Here is a 26785-nt window from a genome sequence, read left to right as displayed (position 1 = left end):
ACACTGTGCTTTCCTTTGAAATCAAGGCAAATGAAACAGGGACATGTTCGATATTCTATGTCACTTCAAGACAAAGAGAAACAGACCTAGAGAAATAACAACAGGTACAGAATAAAAAATCATCCGTACGTGAAACATTGTCTCTGTTTGAATTGTGCCAGAACAGACTTTTTTTGGCGTGTCTGCAATTGTAAGTTGTTCGGGGTTTTTTTTTTTTTTTCGTGTTTGCTGGAAGTAGAAAGCCTTTCAGATCACACACTGTTTCACTGTGTGTGATCAAACATCATGAAGAGAGCAGTTTGCAGAGTCTGAAACTTCGTTTGTGCAACGTGATACTGTGAGGAAATTGGGACAAACACACGAAGAGGAAGAGGACAACGTGTGTACCGAGCCAGGCCGGGGAAACTCGAGGAATCAGCTCTCCAACTATATACCAGTTTGTCTTCGCTTCATATCTTTGGAGAAAAGTTCACGCAATGTAAGGCGGGCGTTACTGCCGTTGAATTTTAAGATGGAGACATGTGGTTCTTACATTGTAATTTTTGAAGCATGGTGCTGCCATGCGTGGCGTTTGAAGCTGGAAGATTGTCTGTGGGTCAGTGGCCGAAGTCATTTTGATGTGTGGGAGATAACCTTCCCAGACCACTTACTGTGTCCGGAGATCAGGTGTGAAACTCATTCTGACCAAGTCGTTCCCTATGGAGTGAAGACGATACTGAAACCTTCTTACATTACTTTTACCCTTCAAGAACGATCATGCATGGAGGATGGACGTCCATTATTGATCTCAATCAACCAAGAAAAGCCAAAAAGTGTACACGTTAGTCTCATTTTATCACGTTTTGATCCATCCTATTCTCCGCCATTCATCCCTGAAGCCCTGCGTTACTGCATGGACGCAATTACAAAGTCACCTGAAATTAGTTTTTCATTAATAACGCTTAGATGTTTTTGCCTGATGTAAAGTTAGAACAAATTTCTAACCAAACAAAAAAGCGTCAAATTAGACTTTATAGTGGTAACTTACGGCAAGCTGAGTGAGAGGTCAGTATTTTTAACGGGGCGGGGGTGGTATACTTAAAGTGTCTTCCATTGGAGATTTTATTCATCATGATATAAATCTATACACCTACATGAAAGGCACTTCATCATGTGAATCAGAAAATGTGGAATTATTTCGAAATCTTCTCCTTTCTTTCTACCAAACACACTTTTTTTTAAAAGATTTCACTCAGAATGTCGTAAAGAGAAGCTTGTTTTTGTCTCCAAACATTTTTTTTTTTTACAGAAAAGCCCCCAAATTCCATCATATGATTTTGACTTTGTTGGAGACGTGTATATCAACATCAGAAAGGAATGAACAATCAATCTGTATGCACGTCAGAGACACAATCTTTGCAACACCCCCCCCCCCCACGCACGCACACACACACACACACACACAAACACACAGAAATAATCCACAGGCGTTCAGGTTGAAACTATTTCCCATGTATAGGTGCTGTCCCTCCACTTACAGACACTCTTAGTACGTATGGTGTGACAGCGGTTATATTTAAGTGAAAAGGATCTTGATAACGACGATGATAATACAGGTGGGTCGTATTATGAGGAATTAGGAATGAAAAAAGAGAAAAATGAAGAACATGAATTGCTTGCTAAACAGTTTTTGTTTAACACAGGTCCTTTTCGTTCATGGCAGTGCTGTTGAACAGACTGCTTGAACTGTCTAATCGTCTTTTCATGCACCGTCTACAGAGCCGAAAGAGAACACCTCACTTGTTTACGAGATTATTGTGGCCTTTATTTCTCAATCTTACGATTAACTTCAAACTTCCCGCCAAGTCCGTATACATCATTGCCGCATGATAAAAACCTGATCTGATCATAGCCTGTGTAAAACGGAAGTATAGAATAAATCATGTTTTGATGTTTGTGATATACTCTCGTGTTACTGTCGATCCCTGCTTTATGTTTCATGTCTCTTCGATGACCTGATCGGTGGCTTTACCGCACCGCTTTCATGTCAGCTATTGGTGTACATTACGCGATTTGTGTAAATATGATGGTACTAAGTTATATCACATATACCCGACTAACATTTCCGGTTTCCTTGTAGATACATGTCATTCAGACTTCTGCAATGGTGATGATTCAACACAACTATACTCCACACAATTGGCGAACATTGATGCTGAAGTAATTTGCAGATTAGATGAAAACTGTACAGCACCTTTGTACATAAAATGCTGTTGTGTTTCCCTGTATGATATCATGAAGGACCAGTCACAATGAAGAGTAAAGCTAGGAGTGTGAAGATGGGTTAAAGTGTGTTCTCAGCCTGCTGGAAAGAAAACAGCGTCCCACAGTGTGAGAAACACAGTGTGCACACAGTGTCAAATCTCTTCACACTGTTAAATTCGAGCATTTTAACAGTGTGAACACAATTTGAGTTATTAATTCACCGAGTGAAACAAAGCATTACTATGTGAACACTGTGTAAAGCCACACCACAGTGTGAAATTGTCTCCACACTGTTTAAATTAGAGCGTTTTCATATAGTCGACTTTGTGAACACACTGTGAACACACTGTGAACACACTATGGGACACTGTCGAGTAGGGCAGCCACTTTTCACTCTTGCGTATGTCGAGGTGTTGGGAGGAGGAAGAAGGTATCGTCTGGTTTCTCCATCTTGGGCTGGGAAGAGTGTGACTGAAGGTACGTCTCTTCTGGTCTTCTCATCAGACGATCTGCTGAATGGCATCCACCGATCTTCCTAGGCGACAGCAGTGTGGCGTCGAACACAAGGACACATAATACGCAGCCGCTCCGCAGTTCATTTCTCCGAGATATGTCCTTTAGATGTGGCTTAATGGCCATAAATATTTGCTAAAGACTATAGCTTTATATGCTACTAAACCCAAGCAACTTCAAAGAAGCAGGAATTGTTACCTTGAACATCCTCACCAGATGACAGCATCATGTCTGTTCAGCTGCACTTGTCTGCATGTAATGAACCAGTTTGGTATGAGCTCATTTGCACATTGGAAGATTTAAAGGACTTTCTTATTTTTCCCTCTCATTTGTTAAGGTACTCAACTCGTGTCCAAAGCGACACAGTGCGTAAACTTGCCCGACGTAACGATTCATCAAATCGAAACATGGATCATATCAAAACAAAGAATGAACCTGCGTTATATATCGATGACCAAAATGATTCGTCAAGTAACACTAAGGGAAGCATTTTCATATACACTGAATGCATTAACAAACTCTTTCTATTGATATAAGTATTGCCAAATACTAGGCTTTAAATGACACTTTGGTGCCGTTAAGTGGATGTGCAGACAAGCGTCATTTATAAGGATGACATGAACAAATTGCATCACAAATGCTTATCTCAGTGAATTTAAAAAACAGCATGCTTGTTGGTACAAATAAAGTTTTGCTGCTTTGCGAAAAAAAACAAACAGATGACGAACTGGCTTATTGGCTTGAATCTTAGTGTGCATAATTATTTTCAAGTGAAGATGCACAAAAAAAAAAACTTTTCTTGAAACTCTTACTCTCTAAATCCAAGTAAGATTTGTATTCCATTACACCGTGGCAGATGTTCATCTTGTAATGGGGGGGGGGGGGGGATAGAATTAATGGTCAGCCAGAAATGCCAGATGCATTATAAAATCGTTCCATGAGGTCCTTGTATACATTTAATGATTAAAATGATTCTTCCACTCTTATTGCAACTTTCTTTAAAGTTATAGAGTATATACGATTACGAATCCTGTCGCTGAATCTCTATCTTAAAAAAAAAATAGGCACTCCAATTAAGTAAGTCATGTAAAAGGTGTCGAGTCTTGTCAGGTAGGTGGAGAATGTAATCCGATAAAACCGTGGTTTAAAATGTCACTGGTCGAATGATAGGAGATTGAGTAAGAGTCGCCAAGGGGCACGTTACATTTTCTTTTCGTCCCTTCCTTGCTATCTCTTAACCACTTTTCTTATTCCATCTCTCTTTCTCCATCTCCGTGCTCCATTTTCCACCTTTCTTTTCCTCTTTGAATCTCTGAAATTCTCTCTAGCAACAAGATTAGCCCTTCGAAGCAAGTGCATTAAAATGTATGAAGTGTTGTTTCTTCCTTGTTTTTTTTTTCTGCTCTTGGCTTAGAAGGAGATGAATGATATGAAAAAAGATTCAAGCTTAGGGGGAATAGCAGGAGTTTTATAAATGAAGACGGAAGACTGATTGAGTTCATTTCTTCATTGCAAACAGAGAAAGTTATTCTGAACAAATTGCGCCCCTCGATGCCTGCAAATTTGGAACATTCTCATTCATGGTAAAGATTGATATAAAGAATAATACAAGAACACGACAAACAAAACCTGAACGGAAAAGCTATATGAAGTATCAAACAACCTTAACGCTCGATGAATTGAATATCATATGTAGGGTGATAATATTATCATTGTCATATTCCACAATGTAAACTGATTGTGAAAGTTACCAATAACCAGTCACTTTTGTTTCATTTTACCATTAGAAGTACTATTACTTGCACGTGAATACCTGTGAACAATGTAGGTGACAAGAATAAAAATTACATATTATTAGGTTATGTGATATCATAATCTGCAAGACTGTCGTTTCATTACCGGAAGAATCTACGTTAGATAGTAAAACTTGGCAGAGGGAATATTGGGAGACGTGGCGCTTTACGGAATGAGTATTGGACATACCGAGTGGAGTTTGGATTAGATCACACATGAATAGGCAGAGAGACGAAGATACGTGAAGTGAGGGCCGCGTTGTATAGTGGGCGAATTAATGCACCAGGGAGGGAACGGATCAGTAAGAGAAGGGTAAGAATTGGGCGTCTTGCAGAACTAAACTAATTTTTGATAGTTGAATGAGCTGATAACGACCGCATCAAAAACGGGTTTGTTTATCTGTGTTGTTTTTGTCTCCCTTACCTAAACAACTTCTCGTAGTGGACTAATGTAATACTCTACAGTGGAGGAAAATTATATATGGTAATCAGAAAGAGATAAGGACAAATTATGCCTCCTTTGAGTGTCAAGGCTTCTGATATTATAATTCAAATATCTCGACCAACCACATACAGTGCGATCCTGTATCTTGACGCACACCAATGACCACAATTCGTAAGTTCGCATAGTCGAGATTCGTTATCAGATTGTGATATTGCTATTGTCGCTGAGCTCGCTACTGTTCATATCACAAGTGTGCGTCAGCTGCCGTTTAACCTTCGTCCTCGGTTTGTTCACGTCAGTGAAAATCACTGACGTAAGCTTATTACAGGTCTCCTCTTCATCCGTGTCCAGCCTTATTACACAAGCCTCGAAAAAAAAAAGTCGTCCGACTTTCTTGTCCTCTTTCTGTCGGTGACCTCATTAAAGAAATGGTCACACCTGTGCAAAGAGAAGACTTTGAGTCTAGCACCCTCTAGTCCCGGAAGTGATGGATTAACAGATAGCCTCTCCGGGATAAGTCAGCCCCACGCCGAACAGGTCTTGTCCATAGCAAACGATACCAGTCCTGGAATATAGCTGTGAGAGTGTATATTTACTATGTATATACGATATACCTTAGGATCAATCGCGTTTAGCCTTAAGCAGCCTCAATTACAGACAGCAACCATGATTATAAAGGTCATAGGCCCTGCATATTAAAAGAAATTCGTGGGTCATGGTGGGCTATGAAAAGAGTCAACTCCAAATGAGAGAACTTTGCATATTGTGTACATAAAAGGCGTCTGTCACACTGACTTCCATCAAAAAGTCAGCCCCCGCGAACAATGTGCATTTTAGATTGACGTGCATATCTCTTTCCCACCAGCACTGAAGTAGGAACAGAAAAACGAAGCAAAGAGTGAACGCAGAAATCCGACGTTACGCGGCTTGAAAAGGTTAATAATTAATTCTATTCCATTTAAGCTGTCGTTGTTTTTCACCTTGTGACCTTCTAGCAGTAAATTGGTTTGAAATTGCTTTCAAATATCTATGACCGTTGACACAGCCCTGCAAACTGACAATCAAAATTGGCGATTCATCTCGAGCATCCCAATATGTCAACATGCTATGAAAATTGTAATTATAATGACGAGGAGGCTAATTCCACCTTATGACCCAGCAAGATACTTCACTAAGAGAAAGGTTTTTAGATATATTTTTAGAAAAAAATAAAGTGGTACTTTACTATAAGTTTAACGTTCAAAAAATGGAAATGCATCACTCTAGCACATTTCTTAATTCCATGAATGATTGTGGCCAATGTGTGTCTAATTGAAATGTAAGAAGAAATGATGCACAGTATGGTTAATAAAGCTCTCAGCATGAAAATATACCAATCCTGCAAAAATCAAAGCTAATCATAACTGTTTAATATAACATGAACCGGTAAAGTCATTACGTTTCCACATAATTATTATCACCTGTGAGCTCAGAGATAGGCTGCATGAACTTTATGAGTAACATGAGCATGGAAGTAGTGATTCCAATGATTACATTCAATGAAAAGCTTAGTATTGAATCATTCATAATGAATGGACTTTCAGATTGAACTCGCTGGAATTTCGTCTTCTCGCGCCTGGATGAACCATGTTCCGCGATGTTGCAATACGATGAATAATACAGCAGCCCAACGCTCCGTTTGATGTGTGAATACGTTGTGAATGTATTGCATACGCAAGTTGTCCCAATTCGCAACATGTTTTTTTTTTTTTTTTTTCAGATGTAGACCGAAGACAAGATGTGCGGGATATTGGTAACCCTTGCATGTTTCAGTGAAACCTTTTGCAACTCAAACCGATCAAATAAAGTCACCTTCGTACAGATTCCATTCTCTATTCTTCCTTTTTGTTTTCACCTCTTTTTTTTTCTCGCTCTTCTTCTCTCCTCTCTCTTTCCTATGATGAGAAGAGAGTCGGCCTTCTTTCCTAACCAAATGTTTGCGTGTCCTGATAGGCTGTCCGTTTTCAAATATCTTCACAGTCGTGACAGGCAATTTCAAGATTTCAAGATGATGTTATTCTGGCGGCCGTCCACCTTTGGGAAATGTGTTATTCTACCTGACAAGACAAAATAGAGTTTTAGCCCAACTTGAGCAGTACATGGAAAGACAAATGATGTTTTATGCCTCTAGACAAGGAATGGGAAAGTAATTGCTCAGTCGAGAAAATTGTACAATTCTCTTAAACATTTAGCTGCGTGCTATCGGACATGACACAATTTGGTGGAATGAACTCGTGGAAAACCTTTCGGAGAGATTCTTTTTTCTTGGTCATGTTCTGCCGTCGGTAATCATGTTATCATATATGTTTCATCATATGAAATCTGTAGCATAAGGTAATTCACACACGTGCTCATTTACACTATTCATTTGACCATCCGTTGCGTCATTGATTATGAGACATGTTTAGACCGTAACAAAGAGATTGATGTTAGCTGTTCCAAGGAGAGAAACTACAAATATATTTTTGTATGAAATGCTCGCGTCTGTCGTCGGCCTCATGCCAGAAGGGCCTTAACACCATAGACTTTATACACTGTTAGGGCCCTTCTGGCATGAGGCCGACGCTGTGTCTCTTTTCAACATCATCGTCATCTTTTCTGCTGTCTATTTCTTCGTCTCCTAGCTCTTCTTTTTTTACTTCACTGCTACTGCTTTTTCCGTTTTCTCTTAAAGTCTTCATTCTCTTGTCTAGTAATCAACACAGGTTCTGCAGTTTAGCCGTGCCTATAATTCGCTTCTTCTATTTCACTGACTTTGTGACTCATGAGGCTGTAACTTTCACCAGCGCTAGTTCTGTCACTGACTAACTCAATGATTGTGTCTCTAGTTCCGTTATCCGTCTTTCCTGGCAACGCTTCGGTATACAATTGTCTTTGGCGTTTGGTTACACTAGTGTGTCGATTAAGTAATTTGAAAGGAACTGTTTGTTCGGAATGACAGCCTCTGCAGAGCTCTCAGCTTTGTCTACGATCGTTTTAAATTGCATAATCAATCGCAATTTGCCTGACATTTTGGTAAAACCAATGCTAACGAGAAGTACGACTGTATAGTGAGACATAAAAGATGCTATGGTTTTCAAACCAGTCTGTATTATATTCTCTATAATACTGGCATTTTGTATGATGAGTTTGTTCCCATATATATGGTGTGTGTGTGTGCGTGTGTGTGTGAATGAGAGAGTGTGTGTGTATGTGTGTGTATGTGTGTGTGCGTGTCTGTCTGTCTGTCTGTTGGAAAGGGGGGGGGGTTGATCCCTCCGCAGACTGACGATTCGGACTATTTGCCCTTGTAGTGTGGTTTTTATTCTCCAACTCACTTCTCCATAGATGTCCTTTTTTTCTTCCACCAGCCTTGTCTGTCATACGGTGTATTATCAGGCGTTTCTTTTATGCTATGCATATCTTGATATTTAGATATTTGTCATTTATAATCCTTATTTGGGCCAGAAAAGCCCATAGCACTGTACAAACTGTCCAAAGTCCTGACATAAAAAGGGTGAAAGAATTCGCACGAAGTAATTTTACGCGCTTGGTATTTTTTTTTTTTTTTTTGGAAGTGACTTTTGCAGGCACAGGGGATGATCATGTAACAAGGTTCAGGTAACATGGAAATAGAGTAAAAATGTAGTTAACCTACACATATTTGCTCGTTCTGACGATTACTGGACCTTCGCCTGATTTGGCCCTCTGTGCTGATTTCTATCATTAGGCTGAACGTTCTTACCACTGGCCTCCGGTGTTCATAGAAACCCAGTTGCTGTTAAATGGCAGGGAAAATAGGGCCTCACCGCCGTTCAAGCCATACCATGGCCTTACCCATGGTGAAAAGCGCGCCAAAGTCAGGGCTGGTAATCACCATGGCCTTACTGAGCAGACGGGCTGGTTGATTGCATGTAATCATAGGTGAAATACAATCCTTCGCTTCTAGGCGCTTTTCCCCACACACTGTGCGTTATGGCTGATCATCAGTGAAGGACAAAATATACACGGATAAGTAGGGATGTGCAAGCACGTTATGTGTGTACATGCATGACCATGACATGCGTTTAGGGAAGTGTGTGTTTTGGAAGTTAATCACTAACACTGGTTATGAAAGCCATAATTAAGAAGACGTATGCCCGGAGAGACAAGGTCGCACAAGAGCGGTTCCCTCAATAGTACATTCATATCTTATCTGGATTCCTACCGCTTCCTCCGCCACGGTAAAGCCATGCTGTTAGTAGTCAAGCGTTTGTAAAGTGCATTCACAGTGACTGCAGGTCTGTCTCCCTAAAAAATTGCCAGTGTGATCTCTTGGTGGTTTAAGAGTGACAGTCACTGACGCTTACTATGAACGTGTCAATTCTTGCGTAGCAGCGCCTTTTGTGTTTTCATTCAATGGAATTTATAACAATCGGAACTTCTAATTTTGGCTATTCATGAAATTAAAATGACCCTTTCTTTCTGAATTAAGGAAGATGGAATTGCTAAGGTATTTTTGGAAGCAGTCAGCTGCTGCAATGACTTTCCCGACCCCTTTCCTCATTCACTTAGTTCGTTGGTCGTGCGTTGTGCTATTACAGTATAGTGTTATATACCTCTGAGCGAGATCGCACATCGATCGATCTTCTCAATATTTTAAGCTTCGTGCTGGGGAGAGAGGATAGCTGCATGGGTTTTACTTACTACCCATAATTCATACCGGTCTAATTTAGGGCAAACAGCTGTCGGGAAAGTCTACACAAAGTCCCGTGTGAGGCGGCATCCTGGAGCCAAGTTATCAAATGATGGAGAAAACCGAAAGCTTTAGATTAGCACCGAGGGTGATGGCACACGGAATGATTTCCTACCAATGCTGGAGATACAATCGATTTCTCTTTCCAATTGCTCAGAGCTCATTTTCATTAAGGGATTGTGTTTGCGATGACAAGTGCAAATATTACATGCAAGCAAAACAATGCAAAGACCTCTACCTCTTATTTGCTCGGCCAGCTCGGCACGTGCCGATAAATGAAGCGAGGTTATGTAGAGTTTACCCCCACCACAGTCGAAATGTCAAAATACAAACCTCATGTTTATTTCCAATTCAAGACATTTTGTGTTGTCTTTTGACATTTTCTGTTGAGCGTTTTTTTTTTCTGCCTCCACTCTCTTCTATATCTTTTGTCTCCCTTTCTTTATTTTGCAATAGAAATGATCTAATCAACCAAAACCAAATCATTCGATCACATCTTCAAATATTTTTACGCAAACGTCAAGAAATTGATGTAAAATAATGCATTTAAAGCGACACATGAAAAGTGATCATGGTGGTAGTGGTGTGATGTTTTTACACAGCATTCTTACACAGATATGCTCAGTAAGTGTAGTGAATATTCTGCTAGTGGGTCTGTAACAAATTGTCTATATTTAATATTTTCAGCAGTGCGTGATAAAATGATAACCTCATAAGAAGCATTCGATGAGAGAAGAAATGTTCGTTTCTAAGACAAAGCTGATGTAGACATGACCAATGTCACTTCCAGGAAGTGAAAACAAAGGCCCATTTTGTATACCTGTTGTACTGGCTTTGTTTTGGACATGTTAAATGCACGTGAGTGACCAAAATGATTACAGAAAATTAAATTATCCTCGCATGGCCTGCAGCCATGCTTACAAACACCAAGAGCGAGGGTCACCTGCGTTTTCTCTCTGCTTGATTTGAAACATTGATTTTTATGTTTTCGCTTAAAGGTGGAATCAATTCCATGACGGAATAAGAAGCTGTGCATTTCGTCCAATCAAACCATTTCCATTGGTTGTATAACCTATACTCTCGTCCTTATTGGTTAGTTCTTTGAATAGCTCTATATTAAATGTAAATATCGTTTAAGCGTGTAGATGTGTCACTATCATGACGACAGAACTACCTAGATTGTAACTTTTATTGGAATGGGAAAACGGATAATCTTGAATCATTTACCTCATTTAAATGTATACTTATAGTATTTTGATGGCAGTACTGCATTTTATTCGATATGACTGTCTTCTTCTCGTGAAGTATAGTCATAAACATAGAAGAGCAAAGCTCTCTTTAAACTGCTCTTTAGCTTCCATTACAAACATGATTCTTTCTCCTGTTTAAGTCTAATTATTTGGTTCTCACCAAAAGCAAATGATACTTCATGTCTTGAATATGTGAATATTCTGGTAGAGGGGCAGTATGCACGATAGTTACCGACCGGCAACTATATATGGTTGCCATGGAGCTAATTTATGCCATCCCATCGATCGACATGGTATCGGATGTAAGCAGGCATCAGGCGCATGACTTGATTTTTATTCTAACTATAGTTAAACGGCCTCATTACATTTATATCGAATAGAATTACGTATTTCTAATCCAAAGCTGGCAAAACCATATAATTCATAGACCTCATAAATCAATCAAATCAAATCAAAACCTCCAAATTGCCTGTTTTCACTAAAACAGTGAATGAAATGCCGTCTATTTATATTGTAACTACACTGTAGTTCATTCACCTGTTATTCTTTCACTACAAGGCGATTTTGAGAAACGACTTGGAAAATAGCTATTGTATCGTGAAGGAGGAGATTTCAGAGTCGATAAAAAGGGCTGTCTGAAGTTTCGCTGTGAATGGTTTGAGCTTTTTGACGCATCACGATGTATACATGAATAGGAGACAGCGAAGGAATTTGTCTCAGAAAATATTTTTCCTTTACATGCTCTCGGATATATGGAATACTGTTCGGTCAAATACGTGTATTGTCTGTCTTCTTCTTGTATTGATACTGTACAGCAGTTTGGGCTACGATTCGTTGATATTTTAGAAGACGCCTTGTTGTAGGTAGATGTTGTTAGGTGCAATTATGTATGCTGTCATTGTTCTTTATGTGAGACCCAGCTGATAGGTGCACGTTCTAACCGCAGCATTATCTCTTGCCGTCATTCGACCATTCTCTGTATTAGGACTTGAGACTTTGTAATCATTGCAGAATTGCGCTATAGGCCACTACGTCACCAGACGGGCCTACAACCCGACAACTAATGTCCAAAGCACGCTGTAACAACCGCCCTGGCTGAATGACGCCTAAGAGAAAGCCTTTAGTCCCGCTGCAACACTTAACACAGCATGACACTTTATACCCGGTTCCATACTACCTCCGAGCCAATACCAATCGACGCATGCGCACTTTACCTAAAGCCACAGCCAGCTGTGAGGGAGCTCTTTGATTATGTAGAAAGAAGCAGCTCTCAGTTTTCTTTATATCACATGAATGGTCACGTGATCAGAATCGCTTTCTTTTATTTTCAACTTAATCAGACAAGATTTGAAAAACGATTCAAGGAACAGTAAAACAGTTACATAATCCACCCGAAATTTCGTTTTTCTCTTTTTTTCTATCTCTTTTGTATATATTATGTTATTATATACATATTTAGTTGTTCATTATTTTACTTTTTAATACACACACTCACACACACAACACACGCGTTATATATATATATATATATATATATATATATATATATATGTATATATATATATATATATATATATATATATACAATACTGGGATCTACGCTCAACAAGGTAGCTTTTAAGTAGGTTCCATCATATTTCTATAGCATTCATTCTCAGATTCCATCTTTCATAGATTGACCACTATGTTCTATATGTCTGCAATGTTGATATTCTACCGTGCTTCAAAGCTGTATATCATGTATTATTTCATGTTGTTATATTTGATGTATTTTTCACCGAGAAATATGATAATAAGATAAAATTGAAAGATATGTATGTCAATATAATTGATTGCAAGGAAAGCATAATGTGAGTGACCTTATAGCATGTTTAATGAATTGGCATTAGACAGAATAGCTATAGAGCTATAAATAACATAATGTGTCTACCACTCTGCGTATGAGACCATTCTCTGTTCGTGCCATGCATTAGCCACAAGGGAGTCATTGTCACTGTATATATTTATACATTTATTTCCTTGAATTAAGTGAGTGATTACCAGCCTGATGCGCCTCATGATGTGATGACCTTCACACCATGGCATTCCTGACAGCCATCATTTGTTGTCCTCACCTGATTTCCCCTGGGTTTTAAAACCCAATATTATACCTCGAGCAATCTAAAACTGACTCGCCTTCAAAGCGCCAAATATACGAGGATTCTAGGAAAGCCATAGTAGCGAGAATGTATACAGTTATTCCTGGCCCGTATAGTGTGAGGCGAATCACTGAGATAATACATGGCGTACCTTTCTGCGCAGCTTTGTAACACAATATCAGCATCTAGTGTTCCGTCGGTGTACTTTATGCATGGTAGTTTAAGCGTAGCTGCGGAGAAATTCTCCCGGCGAGGATTTGCATTGTTTGCTTTGCTTGCTAACAAGCCGTTCAATTTGCCGCGTATTTCCAAATCTAAATTCTGATCACGAAAGCGAGGAGGTCAGCCGAACTCTTTTCCTAGCCGAGCTACGAGCTGACAATGCTACATCCGATTGACGAGGTTCATGTTGCGTCATCATTTACGCATTTCACGTAATGCTAGTCACACGGTGTCGAACTCGATGTCGAAATAATAGGGGGCTAATGAAGCAATTACTGGCAACCTCAGCCTGCGAACAGACTTCGCGATGTGTCGTGTCGGTAAACACGTACTATCAATGCTTACCATCATCTTTTTATGAGCACTGTTTCAATCTTTATGAACTTGATAAGGTCCAAAGCAACGCATATACCAACACATACAGCTGATGTGGCTGAGATATCTTGACCATACCGCAAACGATTCTGAAGTAAACGTACGCCAAAACATCTATGCTTCCTCACATCCGTATATAGAACCTAATGAGAGTGACACTGACCTTTCAATATGAATACAACGTTGAAAGGAAAAACATATTCTCTCAGTAATGCACAATATGCTTATACATTAATTCCATGTTCATGATATCAGGTCATCTTCCTTTACTGTGAAATTGATTTACCAATAAAATGTAAATTTCTTGAATGTCATCACAAGGTCAGTCTCTTTTGATTGTCCCTATAACTACCTTTGTTACGAGCTTTTTCTATCGATATTTCTGGCTAGCTCGTAATTTTGATCGTCCTCTTAACGCAGAGTGGTAATCGACTAATTATTGTAATCGACCCTGTCAGAGCGTTTCGTTGCTTCTATTAAAAGCCATCTCTTGGTGTATGTGTATGTGTGCGTGTGTATAACGATGGTTTGTCAATGTACGAACACTCGAACACACACTCCACACTTTCGTTGCCGTGCACGATTGTGACGTAGGTACTTTAAATGCATGCTTTGATTGATTTTATTCGCTCGGATAAAGAGAGGTCACTGCTAATTGTCCATACACAGGAGCGCCCGTTCATCATGTCATATCTAGTGTGTGACGTTGTTTGCAATAACTACGTACATGACAATTAGCCAAGCGTTCTTATGTTGCTTTAAATTTAGAATCAACACCAAATGTAGCCATGAGTGAGATTAAGTTGCTCAAATTAGTCTTGAATATCTAGCATATCTCCATGAAAAAGGTCTAGAAAGGGTGTGTAAGCCGTTTTAAAGAATCGCCGCACACCCCTTTAATTTTTAGTGACTCTCTTTTACTTAGTACTTCATAGGCTTTTTGGCCATGACGTCACTGTCTAATATTACTTTGTTTTGCCATGGTCAGAAAGAGATTAGAGTGTTAACTATCACATTGGTTTGAAATGAATCTTTAACCAGAAACCCTATCCCAAGGAGAGTTAAAAAAGAGAAAAGGAAGTCTAGATCTGACTCTCAGAACACTTTATATCCAAATAAAACGAATATCTCTTTGATTAGAGTATGCCTTACCCTTGTACTTAACTTCCGGCAAGTACCAAAACATGAAAAAAAAGGTAGAAAATAATGATATAGTGACGCGAGAAGAAGCCGCATAACATATTGAGCCGGAAGTTCGACGGTTCGCTCCTGACATTTCTGGAACGATTTTCTTTGACAACATAAGCAGGATTCACGCGACGTAAATTCCTTGGAGTGACAGCAAAACACGCTCCATCATCAGTCTTGCGAAAGACGAATACATCCTGCTTACCTCATGCTAAACAGATTAACCGCCAGTTCAAATATTCCCTGAAAATCTATCCAAAGTAAACCTCCGTCGACGAGACAGCTAGTACATGTCAGAAAAGACGCTGCCTCTGGTGTGAGAGTCATTTTGTGCTTCATCGAACGTATTCCTTTCTTTCTTTCTTTCTTTTTCAACCAAAGAAGAAAAGGAATTATATAATGTGGAATTTTGTGTAACTTTAAAACTATGTCCCTAATGGCATGTTGAAATAAATCGAACGTCTGTTGTTTGAATATAGCATGGAACTATCTTTCAATAAAATGCAAATGAGATACACTGTGAGACCAAGAGGACGACACCAAAGGCTTACAAATTCTTTGACCTGAGTTTCTTGGATGTAGTATTTCACATGAGATAATGATATGACTTGCCCACAGTATACAAGCTCTAATGTTTAGTGGACCCTTCAATATTTCTTTCCCCCTCAGAGCGTGGATGATGTAACACAAAACATGAAAGAAAATGGTCGGAAACTGCTGGATGTATCTATGGTCCGAACCCATTAATACCTCTAATTTTAATGGTACAGTCAACTACTGTTTATTCAAGATCAGCGGTAATTTTTCATACATCATATAATGTTCTGTGAAAGAAGAAAAATGAAATGAACTGAACTGAAATTAAAATCTTGGTTAACGGGTTTTCAGATTTATTCATCACTCATTTCATGTGGGAACTTGTTTATTCATTCATCTATTTATTTCTCTATCTATCTGTCGATTTTTGCATCCTCAATCCATCTACCGAGGTGACAGTCTTGCACAAAAATGATAAGGACTGATGAGCTAACCTGTCATGATCCATTTAGGTGTTTTTTTTTCTTTACGTAAGACCACTTAGGCGACATGGATGCAAGCAATCAATTTTCCTTATCTCCAGAGAAGATCAGAAGTGAATTCGCCGGCCTGGGATACACCCCTTGTCAAAACAAATTTTGATAGCAACAGTATGATGATGAAGTACGGTGAGCTAAATCTAGTTTAAGTAAACCGACGAGTATACGGGAGAGAATGATGGGTTTGATCAAACAAGTTTTTAACGCTCTGATCTCTACGATTGATACAAGTGAGGCCAATCAAACAATTGACCTACTCAAATCGGCCACACCCCTTTTTCGTAATTCAGACATCGTTGTTCCTCTCTCTATCTTTCTCTCTCTCCATCTCTCCCTCTCTCTCCCCATTTCTTTCTCACCCTTTAGAAAGAGTTTCTCTTTCTCTTCCTCTTATGAAACATTAATTACAGGTGACCTTATTCGTGTAAATTCACACTAATAGAATTCGGATTTGATGAAATAGTGTGTGGGGCCTCTCTATGGTTACCGCTGGCTAGGTAACAGCTTATCTGCCATCTCCCCTGCGTCGCTGAGAAATCACTCCGGGCTCTCTGCTTTATGTAGCCGCCACCTGCTCCTATTCTGATCGAAGGTAGAATACCACCAGCATAGCCACACAGACCCCCCCCCCCCATATTCCCCCCTCTCTCTTTCTTTCTTTCTCTCTCTCTCTCTCTCTCTCTCTCTCTGCCCTTCTGTCCCTACCGCAGTGGTTGATGGCATTTGCCAGTTTTATTCTATCTGTTACACCAGGGAAAAGAAAATTCTATTCAATCTGAAATTGCGTCAACACAGAAAGATTTGTCAGATTGCATTGACATGCAAAAAGGAATAGGGGTGTGTTGGGATGACGTGATTTTAATGGCTGGCCTCATTGGAATTTTAGGTGCTTCTACTTCCAGCTCTTATCACATGACAAACAAATCACTCACATGCTCCTGAAAGCATGTTGCTTTGTTAATTTAGGTCGTGACTTCATCTGTTTTTCTGACCTATTTACATTCATCTCACTGTGGTTTGTCTACGCCCAGCCCAATCTAGATAGAGCTTGAATTGCATTATCTCTTCTTCTCTCGACATCTTCCTGCACACAAGACCAAACCTCCAGCCAGCTAAAAGAGTGGTTAGATAGAGAGCGTAGAGGATACCGATACCCTTGATCCCACCCACCTCGCGGCGGGCCAGTGACATTAAGGGAATGATGAAAAACGGTCGCTGTACAACTATTTAATGAACAGACAGCTGGCACTCTCGAAAAGGTGTTCCTTTGCGATGATATATGGGATCCGTTTCCCTTCCAAGTGCAATTAGAATTGTCAGTGAAAAGCTTCGCGCCAAAACCTGGCAACTTTAGTATAACACACAGTCGTGGTGGAATTCATGGTGTCAACACTTTGAGCGTTGCGCCGTAAATCTCCGGCGGACTAACAAGCCGTAGAAAATGACAGAGGACTGTCTTATTAGCACACTTTCGTGTCGAAAACATAAACATGGAGGCAGAGCATCTGTTGCAACAGACGAGGGCAGGATGACAGTCCAGTTGAATTCAGTAGAGAGGGAGCTATTGGCGGGAACTTGTCCCATCTGAATTCTGTCATGTTAGGCATCTGAATACCACACAATGCGCAGTAAAGACAGGCTCGTTTACAGTATGTCCCTGTTCTATTCTCACAATGCAGGCTGGTCAAGCTAGCTGTAAAGGAGGAAATAAACAACTGCTCTGAACGCAAGAAAATCGATTCACGAATGGTCCACGATTTAATTCTCACATATTTCAAATAAGTTCTCCCCTAGGTAGTTAGCATTAGAGGGGCCATCCCTTTCACCCTATACTTTATATTTTGGAAACCTTCATTTGCGTCAAGAGAAGTGGAGTGTAAACTTATTCTGAGTGCTTTCTACCCTCACACGAACACGACGTGTAAATCTTCACACGTTATGAATTATCTCCAGTTGCTGTTAGATAGACGCATGTATCTTCTCATGCAAAAAAAAACCACCCCAAAACAAACAAAATTCATGAAAGCCAGTTTATAATCCTAATGAGTTACCACAGGAGTCATTCTTTCAGCTTTATTTCCTAATCACCACTTCCTTGTATTCTGTGTTGTAACTTGAGAATCTGTCATCAGTTATGAAATAATAGTTACCAGAACGGTGTTTCTATTGTGAGCAATACAAAAGTATCCTTTCAAAACTTTTTGCCGAACGTGTTTGATTAAAAGAAAAAAAAACCCTAGCTATAAAAGATACACCATCCAAAAGAAGAGCAAGCATCTTCAGCATGAACAAGCTGTCGTTTCATTTCGATCTACGGTAGATAGAAACTTACCAACGTAGCCAAAATTATTCCTGAAAACCAACCTCGTGTAATCTCATGAAAGATCTACCCATAAGAGGTAAGACGGGGGGGGGGGGCATGATTTTCGGCGGGTAGTGTGATATGTGGAAAGAGTTCAAACTGCGACAACAACAAAAATGTTGCGTTTTGTTTCTGTTTTTGTTCTTCAATACCGAATGTGAAACAGTATCGACGAAATGGTTATGCATGATTCAATAGAAAGCGTGGTGTAAGTCATATCACTGTGGACCAGTTACTGATACCCTATAATACAAAATGTTTGATGAGCGAAAGGGTAAGATCACGCGAAAAATGTAAAACAACTTTAGGGTATAGATTCTTTGTCTTCTTTTGTTTTATTTCTCTCTCTCTCTCTATTTGTCTATATTCGTCTTTCCATTCCATTCCAATTCTTCCCGTCTCGTCCTTGGCTTTATAAACTCCAACATCGTTCAGAGCATTTACATAGAGAGAATATGGCTGTCTGAGTCAGTAACAGAATAGATCAGTCACGTGGACTTAACTGTTGTTTTAGCTCCATTTTCTTGCTTTCCTCGGGCTATTTCGGCTTCTTTGTGTCTGTGTATGATTTCGCCTCTGTCCATGTTCTTCTTTTGGATCTTCATTTCGTCGACTATCTATTTTTCTGGAGATTTCCAAGCGATCCTATTTTGTTCATAGTTGGTAGCCGCTAGGCTGTGGTCTACTTAGACGGTCTTACTCAGCAGTGCTCAAGCCCACGGATGGGCGACAGGCGAGCGGTGTTTCTTAGGTCATTGGGAAACATATCATGTGCATTGTGACATTTCTCTCTTAATGCAAGAAGATATTTAAAGATATTACCAATTTGTAAAGTCCTTAAAGGAAAACGAGTTTCTCTACATAAATAGGTGATTGTTAGTAACTCCTGACGTGAAAATACATTATGTTAGCTGAGTGTATTACAATTTCAAATTGATGAAGAACACTATCTGTGTAGGTTTTTTTTTAAAACCAATCTCCTGCGGCTGTCCATATCACCTAGCATTGCTCTTTATCCACAACTGGAAAATTGATCAAAAGTGAACTCATCATGCTTATAGTCAGTCATAACCGTTGTTAACTGCCGTCGATTTTTCTCCTACATTGTTGCTTTTTGGCAAGGTGGCATCGGACCTTTTTTCATTATGTAGGTCAAGGTTCATCTGACTATGTTAAGATGTTCAAGCAATCTTCTTTTATTACTCTGAAAGTTCAATGCGCCTGAGTTGCCCTAGAGCCAACAGGACATATCACGTGACAAACGGTTTATGACTTTATTGACATGGTATACCAATTGTGTGAGTCAAGATGTAAGAATAAATGTAGTCTTTATCAAATATGCTGACGACATACCAGAACAGGTTTTTTACCTTCGGGAAATTTACGCCTTGCGTTTTATTCTGAAAGACACGGCGGATGGATATGTTTGTGATCATTTATCATTCGTTCTACACGACCAGATGGCATAACCACACAAGATTGTTAAAACCTACTAAATTTGGCAATCTTTCTTTTTCTCGGACATGATGTAAACAGATGTCAGATTCATTTCTCTCTCTCTGTCAAACATGGAGCTTCCATTAAATTGTGCGGATGTTGTAAAACGCGATGGCACATCTGAAAAAATGTGAAAGATCATTCCACATGAGGATTAAAGCTCAACATTGAGACGTGATCCTTCCTTCTTCACGTTCTTGTATTGTGTTATACTACTAAAAAAGTTATAAGCAGCTTGAAGTACCGATAGTTTTCCTCTTTGTTATCATTTAACACTCAACGCCTTCACTAAAAAGACATAAGAAGGTTCTATTAACAGAATAATTTACAGCTTGCTACATGTCCCATATTACGAATGCGATTACATTATTCCTCCTCAACAACCCGATTCACTATCTACATCAGATCTTTGAATAAAGCACAGATTCACGTCAGCCTCAACATTTAGCAATATGATATGAAAGAAATGTCGGGATCCATCCTTTAGTTCGTCTGCCGCCATTTTGCATTGATTTACTTCATTTCATCAGTAGGGTTTTATTAAATACATCAAGGGAAAGCAAAATGTTTAAACACGCAGCATAATCCGTGTGCCGTGATATGTTTAAAGGGAAGTCATAGCTTTATAAAAGGACAACTTACCTTTCATCGCATGAGATGTGAAGTACCACCTTGAACATGTGCAGAAAAAGAAAACAAGCAAATGTCGCATACCTGGTTAAGTTGGCGTTTTGATTAGGCTTGTGATATTCATGGAAAGGGACAATCTCGTTCCTACGTGGACAGTTTGGGAACGTTATCATCAAATTCTGTGACGTCATCAGCAACTGCGCCAGTTGTCCGTGGCGCGAATATTGCTATGGGCACACGTTCCCTCACACAAGACCCCCAATGCCTCTGCACTGATCAATACGGTCACGTCATAGGACCTCAACTCCCTCGGGACAGAGCCAGCCCGGGAAAAACAGAAGGACGGCATAGACCTGATGGCGGTGTGTTTTTAATGAGTAGGGCCTATTAACTCCGTGTGTTATGGGCACCATGAGACACGTGGTGACAGACGGTGAATCGAGAGAGAAAAGGGCGGAAAGGGGAGGAGTGGGGATAAACTACAGGCAGGGAAGAAGCTGTCTATTCAATTGGAGCTATATGTACCAAATGATACCAACTTTTGTTTTTCATTGAGAAATTATATAGTAAGCAAACTATCAACGTTGATGAAGGTGATGGGACAAACTATCACTTCCGAGGCGATCTGAATGTAGCTATCTTTCCGAAGCGCAGCTGAGGAAAGATAGCGTACACATTCAGATCGCCGACATTGCACGTCTTTTTAACGGTGTTAGAGGCTGACGTAAGCCACTCTAAATCTTGGGCGTCTTCTTTCGATCTTCTCTACGAAATTGCTATAACAAAAATTAGAAACATATAAAACAGAATTAGTAAGCAAATAATCAACGTTGGTGAAGGTGATGGGACAAACTATCACTTCCGAGGCGATCTTTTGAGAAGCGCAGCTGAGGAAAGATAGCGTACACATTCAGATCGCCGAGGAAGTGATAATTTGTCTCATTGCCTGAAACTAACAGTTGATTATTTGCTTAATATTCCACATCTAGGGTCCTAGATATTACCATTTCGTTCCACATCTGAAACTGTTTTAGTTGTGTTATGGTATCCTCAGGGCTTAGGTTACGTAGTTTACGTTAGACGTATGCGCGTAGATGACAAAACAATGAATTTGCTCCGCGCGCCCCGCACCTGGCACCGAAATAAAAGTGCGTTGCACTGTGGTCTATCACTTGACCCAGGTCAAATGATAGAACACAGTACAACGCACTTTTATTTCGCGCGTACTCAAAATTGTAAGTGTTGTCATAGGACTGTGTGGACTAAGAGATCAGCAAAACAAAATGACTATAGAGTGTAACGAACTTTTCTTCTCAGGTGATGTGATGGGCAAAACTACGCTTTATCACGTGATCAGCTCTTGACAAATCCTATAGCAAGATTCTTAGTATGTGGAATATGATTAATACTTATACTGCTTAATTGTGGCTGAGTTGTATCCATTAACTTAAATTTTTATTTCATTTACCAGTACAAGAACCGAGAGCGTGAAATTGATATCATGGTCACGAAAACTATAATGAATATATTAACATGATTAATATAAATCAAACTTAAAACAGTTTTCTTTTCTTCAGAGAAAGGCAATATGCTCTTGCAACAATGAAGGGACTCATTATCAAATGTAATTCGTTTATAGATTGTGGATGTTTTGTTTTATATTGTCCTAATGCATGAAAGGATATCGATTCTATTCTCCCTTCGCAAACCCTTTTGTTGAAGTGCCACCCAGATTGTTTCTATCATGACATTTGAAATGTTTACACATAAAGTTTATACGACTAGACATTACATCCCTCACCGTACACATTTCATATCATTGAACGCACTTCAAACCACTTGCCAATAAATATCTCATAAAAACCGTCGTAAAATTCATAGTGTGGCTTCCTCTAAAATCGTCATACATTCTGTATTGTCGCACTAAAGCCACGCTCCTTAGCAAGATATTGCAAAATGCAATAAATCACTCTATGTACAGTCTCGCACCTTCTGTGTTTTATTTCAAACCAAGCAAAACGAAACAAACAAATCTTACAGTGACTTTTTATTTCCTTTCTCGATAGAAGTGTGAATGTCGAGAACACTCAAAATGAAGTATTTTCAGGGAATTATCTTGACGGTGTTACTCTCCTCATGTTGATGTTACTTTAATTGACGCCAAAGATCGAACAAAAAAAAAAACAGTAAATGAAATTTACAACATTCAGTTTACCACTTACATGAAAAAAAAATGTATATATATATTATATCCCTGAGGACATCTTCGAGTGAATACCCTCGTCTGGTGATAAATTTCAACACCAGTATTCGAATTAAAGACACATTATCTGACGCACGCTCCCTTTTAAGACCTTATTGTTGTAACAAAAATTGTGATGATATTGATAAAAATAGGAATGATGATGACGATGATGATGATGATGATGATAACAATAATGATGACATTTTACTATTAATAATTCTATCATCTGTAATTAGTTAAGGTTCATGCTGTAGGGCATTAAGTTTGTAGACATATCACTTGTATGCATGAATATGACAACTGTGCGTGTGTATATATATGTATGTGTGTGTGTGTGTGTTTGTCTTTGTGTGTTTGAATTATATATCTTTTTCTTACGGATTGATTAGTTGTTCTAACTCACACTCTCCCTCTCGTGTTCGTTCATCTTCTGTATCGACTTTCCTGGACAGCTAGGGATTAGTGTTTACTACATAAAACTTTTTTTGTTTTGTTTTGTTTCGATTTGATTTGTTGTTTCTGTTTGAATTTTTTATTTTTTTGCCTCTCGATGTTATTTGGCACTGAGGTTCAAGAAAGATGTGTCCAATTAACATATAACATTGATTGCGTGTTTACACGGCAGAAAATTTTTGATTGCATAAATTGCATCCCATCGTTCACAGTATATCAAATACATGGCTAGATTTAGACCAAGCCAAACAACCAGCACAAACTCCCATCTTACAAGGCCAGCCAGGAAATAGGCAGATTTACGGGCTTTACTTTACTGAAAGCTTTCAACACTTGTTTTCGACTCACAGCGTGATCTTGCTATAATGAAGTTAATGGAATGTGTTAAAGATACCATTTATTTGTTAGTATCCATGGTAACAAGCGAGTTACTGCGATTTAGCTGTATGTTTGTTTTGATAGTCAGCTTTACCATCCATTGCACGTCTTTTTAAAGACACTCGGTCGTGGCGAGTGGTTTGTGCGGCACGGAGACGAACGCAAGACGCTGCCTCCCCCATTCTGTATCAAATGTAGTGACCCCCGAATGAGAATAGCGCTGGCTCAATGGGTCAGCGAAAATACGGTAGGCTACAAGAGAGCTCCCTGTGCTTATCTCCTAACCCAAAATGGCTGTCCCGAGAGCTTCCGAATGGACGCACACTCTCAGTGCGCATGCGCATGAAGAGAGGCCAAAAGAGCCACACGTCTTCTGGCCTCTCTCCTCCAATCACCGCAGCTCGCGGTGACAATATTTGTGTATGATGCGTACACACACACGCACACACACACACACACACACACACACACACACACGCCGCAGCGTCTTCTGGCCTCTCTCCTCCAATCACCGCAGCTCGCGGTGACAATGTTTGTGTATGATGCGTACACACACACGCACACACATACACTAAAACTTGTCTCAGTGGTAGCATTACACAAACTTCGGTCGTTCGGAGTTTACGTACCATTAGGGATGGCGATCGGCTGCCTTTAACGGTGTTAGAGGCTGACGTAAGCCACTCTAATTCTTGGGTGTCTTCTTTCGTTCTTCTCAACGAAATTGCTATAACAAAAATGAGAAATATATAGAACAGAATTAGTTAAACATATACAACTTGCTGTACCTCTTTCTATGTCGATAGATTACACATATTGTATATTTTTACCCATACAGTGATGAAAAATTGGTGAGACGGGTCCCGCTAGAGTTTCCTAGAAAAGCCTTAATGGGTATAACAAGATCTCCTACTTTCCCTCAGTGAAAATCGATTTCGGCAAAGTTCTGTTTGTTTGGTTCCTTGTTTTTTGTGGGTTTGTTTTTTTGTTTTGTTTTGTTTTGTTTGTTTTTTGCTTGTCGTGTCGTACTTCTAATACCCATATCTCGTTTTCATATTTTGAAAATATCTTGAAAATATGGAAGAATTTTGGAAAACTTTATTAATCACGATTTTATTCCTTGTTTCTTATTTCTCCAGTTCTTCAGCGGTTGATCTGGCTGCTAGACGGGGAGTCTTCAGCAGGAGGCATTATGGATCTGTAGAACTGGTGAGTTGAGTGCTATTACATCATTTAAACTGTTGTGAATGATTTTCTCAAAGTGTAACCTTTGCCATGCTTCGGACGGTTAAAGAATTATGATATAGATGTTTATTTGGTCCTTTATCGTTCACACTGGAATTGTGTGGTTAAGAGTTTAGTATTGCACAGGTCCTACCGTCTGCACAGAATTATGTTAAATTGCACAAAGACAGTCCACTTAGTCCTGCCTTGCCGAGAAAATGGAGCACAGCAAGCCAAACATTGAGGCGAAAAGACAAGCCAAATTTGGACATCAAACTCTGAATTGTCTTCAAAATGCCTGCAGGGAAAATGTACTATGTTTTGTTTGCCTAGATCTGCAACTCCTTCTGACATTTACAAGCAAGAACCTTGAGCAAACTTTCGAGTTTCTTTATCTCACTTCTTTACCTCCTTCGATTTGCATAGATAAGAGATTTTGGCCGGGTTTTTTTTTTTTCTTATTCTCAAGATTTATGTAGAAGTTTTCATGAAAGAGGATGCGTGTCAATTCGCGCAGAAAACTAACTCCAAGATTTGTATCAAGAAATGTGCAGCGTATGTTTACTGAAGTTAAAACCTGTGATTTCTTAGAATTTCTTCTAGGCGGATTAATGTCAGCAGCGATTTGAGATATTTGTTATGACCATAAGTGTAATCGTAATTGCGCAAATCGTCTGATGAGCCGTAAGTACCGTAGCTAAATCACCTATTATTATCGCCATGGTTACGCTCCAGCACAGCACCCAAACTTTACATGTTATAGGCTCCTCGACGTGTAAAGAGAGCGTCGAAATCGGCCATGCGACCGCTGATGACGTCATGTGGAAAAAGGAAACGGTAATGACTCCGTTTTAGGATGGGTGTTGGTTATTATGAAGGTTGCCTTCTTCAATGTTTTCATTTTAATGTCATGCACAAACCACCAGCAGAGGCACCACTCGAACAAGTCAAAACACGGTCACATCTACGCACTTGCTTTAACGTGTTTAAAGAAGGCTAGGCTAGACAAGAACACGAAGTGATATGGAAAAATTTCTTTCAAGACAGATGATTTTTAACAATTTCATTTCCGTAACTAGGCCTTTAAAACGTTTATTTTTCCAGTTTAACGAAGTACGAAAAACCATAGATTTTAAAGAAATCGTTTGCTAAAGGCGTACCTTTGGTTGTGATTTCTCTCGATGCAAATTGCGTAAGGTCCAGTAGACGTTATAAGGGTTTCTACTGGTAGAAATTGCCTGGATTCTTACACATGTACAAATCATACAATACAACGACCTTTGACAACGTCACAACTCGAGCTTGATTATCAAAGTTTGCTGTTTATTGCGAGCAAGAGCGACAAAGCATGCTGCCTGGCAGTGTTGGAAAACTTTGTAATCAGTGTGGTAAAATTCAACCAGAGAGTTAAAGGAACGGTATAATTTTTGTTGAAATGGGGGATTCAGATTCTACCTTTGTGCGAGATAATTAAAAGAAACCCCTTCTGAAATATGGAAGAGAAAACAAGAGGAATTCAAAGTTTATTTGATGAATATTAGTTTCGAAATTGTTGAGATATACCAAAAGTTAAACAATGAGGTAACAATAAAGAATGGGTCCCACTTTTTATCAGGACCTTGTTGTTTTGGATATTTCAGCAATTCCAAAACCAATTTTCATCAAATAATCTTTGAAGTCCTCTTGTTTACTCTTTCATACTTCATAACAGATTTTTCATTATCTCACAATAAATCGGACACATGAAGTTCCATCTCAACCAAAACTATACTATCCCTTTAAGGTAGAAATATCTCTGAATAGACTATTCACCATACCAAACCGATCCGAATTGTCGTACTTTGTTGTATCTTCCCAACGGTCAAAGCAAAGCCGAAATAACCCCTATATGATGGGTAAAATGCCCCGAAGGATTGTGGTTACTGCCAACCAAGATTCTCATATCCGCCACAAAATGGCTCATGTTCAATTTCTGATCATTCAACCAGCGTAGCCCATC

The 26785-nt window shown here is 39.4% G+C and overlaps 1 protein-coding gene across 1 annotated transcript in view; it reads left to right on the top strand.

The window, feature by feature from the left end:
- LOC139740029 (GTPase-activating Rap/Ran-GAP domain-like protein 3) overlaps positions 1-26785 on the top strand; it is a 199387-nt gene that overhangs the window by 74675 nt on the left and 97927 nt on the right. Inside the window, exon 2 of the mRNA XM_071650623.1 lies at positions 24702-24771. Coding sequence (XP_071506724.1) covers positions 24702-24771 — 70 coding nt within the window. The remainder of the gene's footprint in view (positions 1-24701; positions 24772-26785) is intronic.

This window comes from Diadema antillarum, unplaced genomic scaffold (assembly GCF_040938485.1).
Source record: "Diadema antillarum isolate AM-2024a unplaced genomic scaffold, OU_Dant_1.0 seq00000827_RagTag, whole genome shotgun sequence".
NCBI classification, from domain to species: Eukaryota; Metazoa; Echinodermata; class Echinoidea; order Diadematoida; family Diadematidae; genus Diadema; species Diadema antillarum.
The sequence above is the reverse complement of the archived record's forward strand: the minus strand, read 5'-3'. Positions and strand labels throughout refer to the sequence as shown.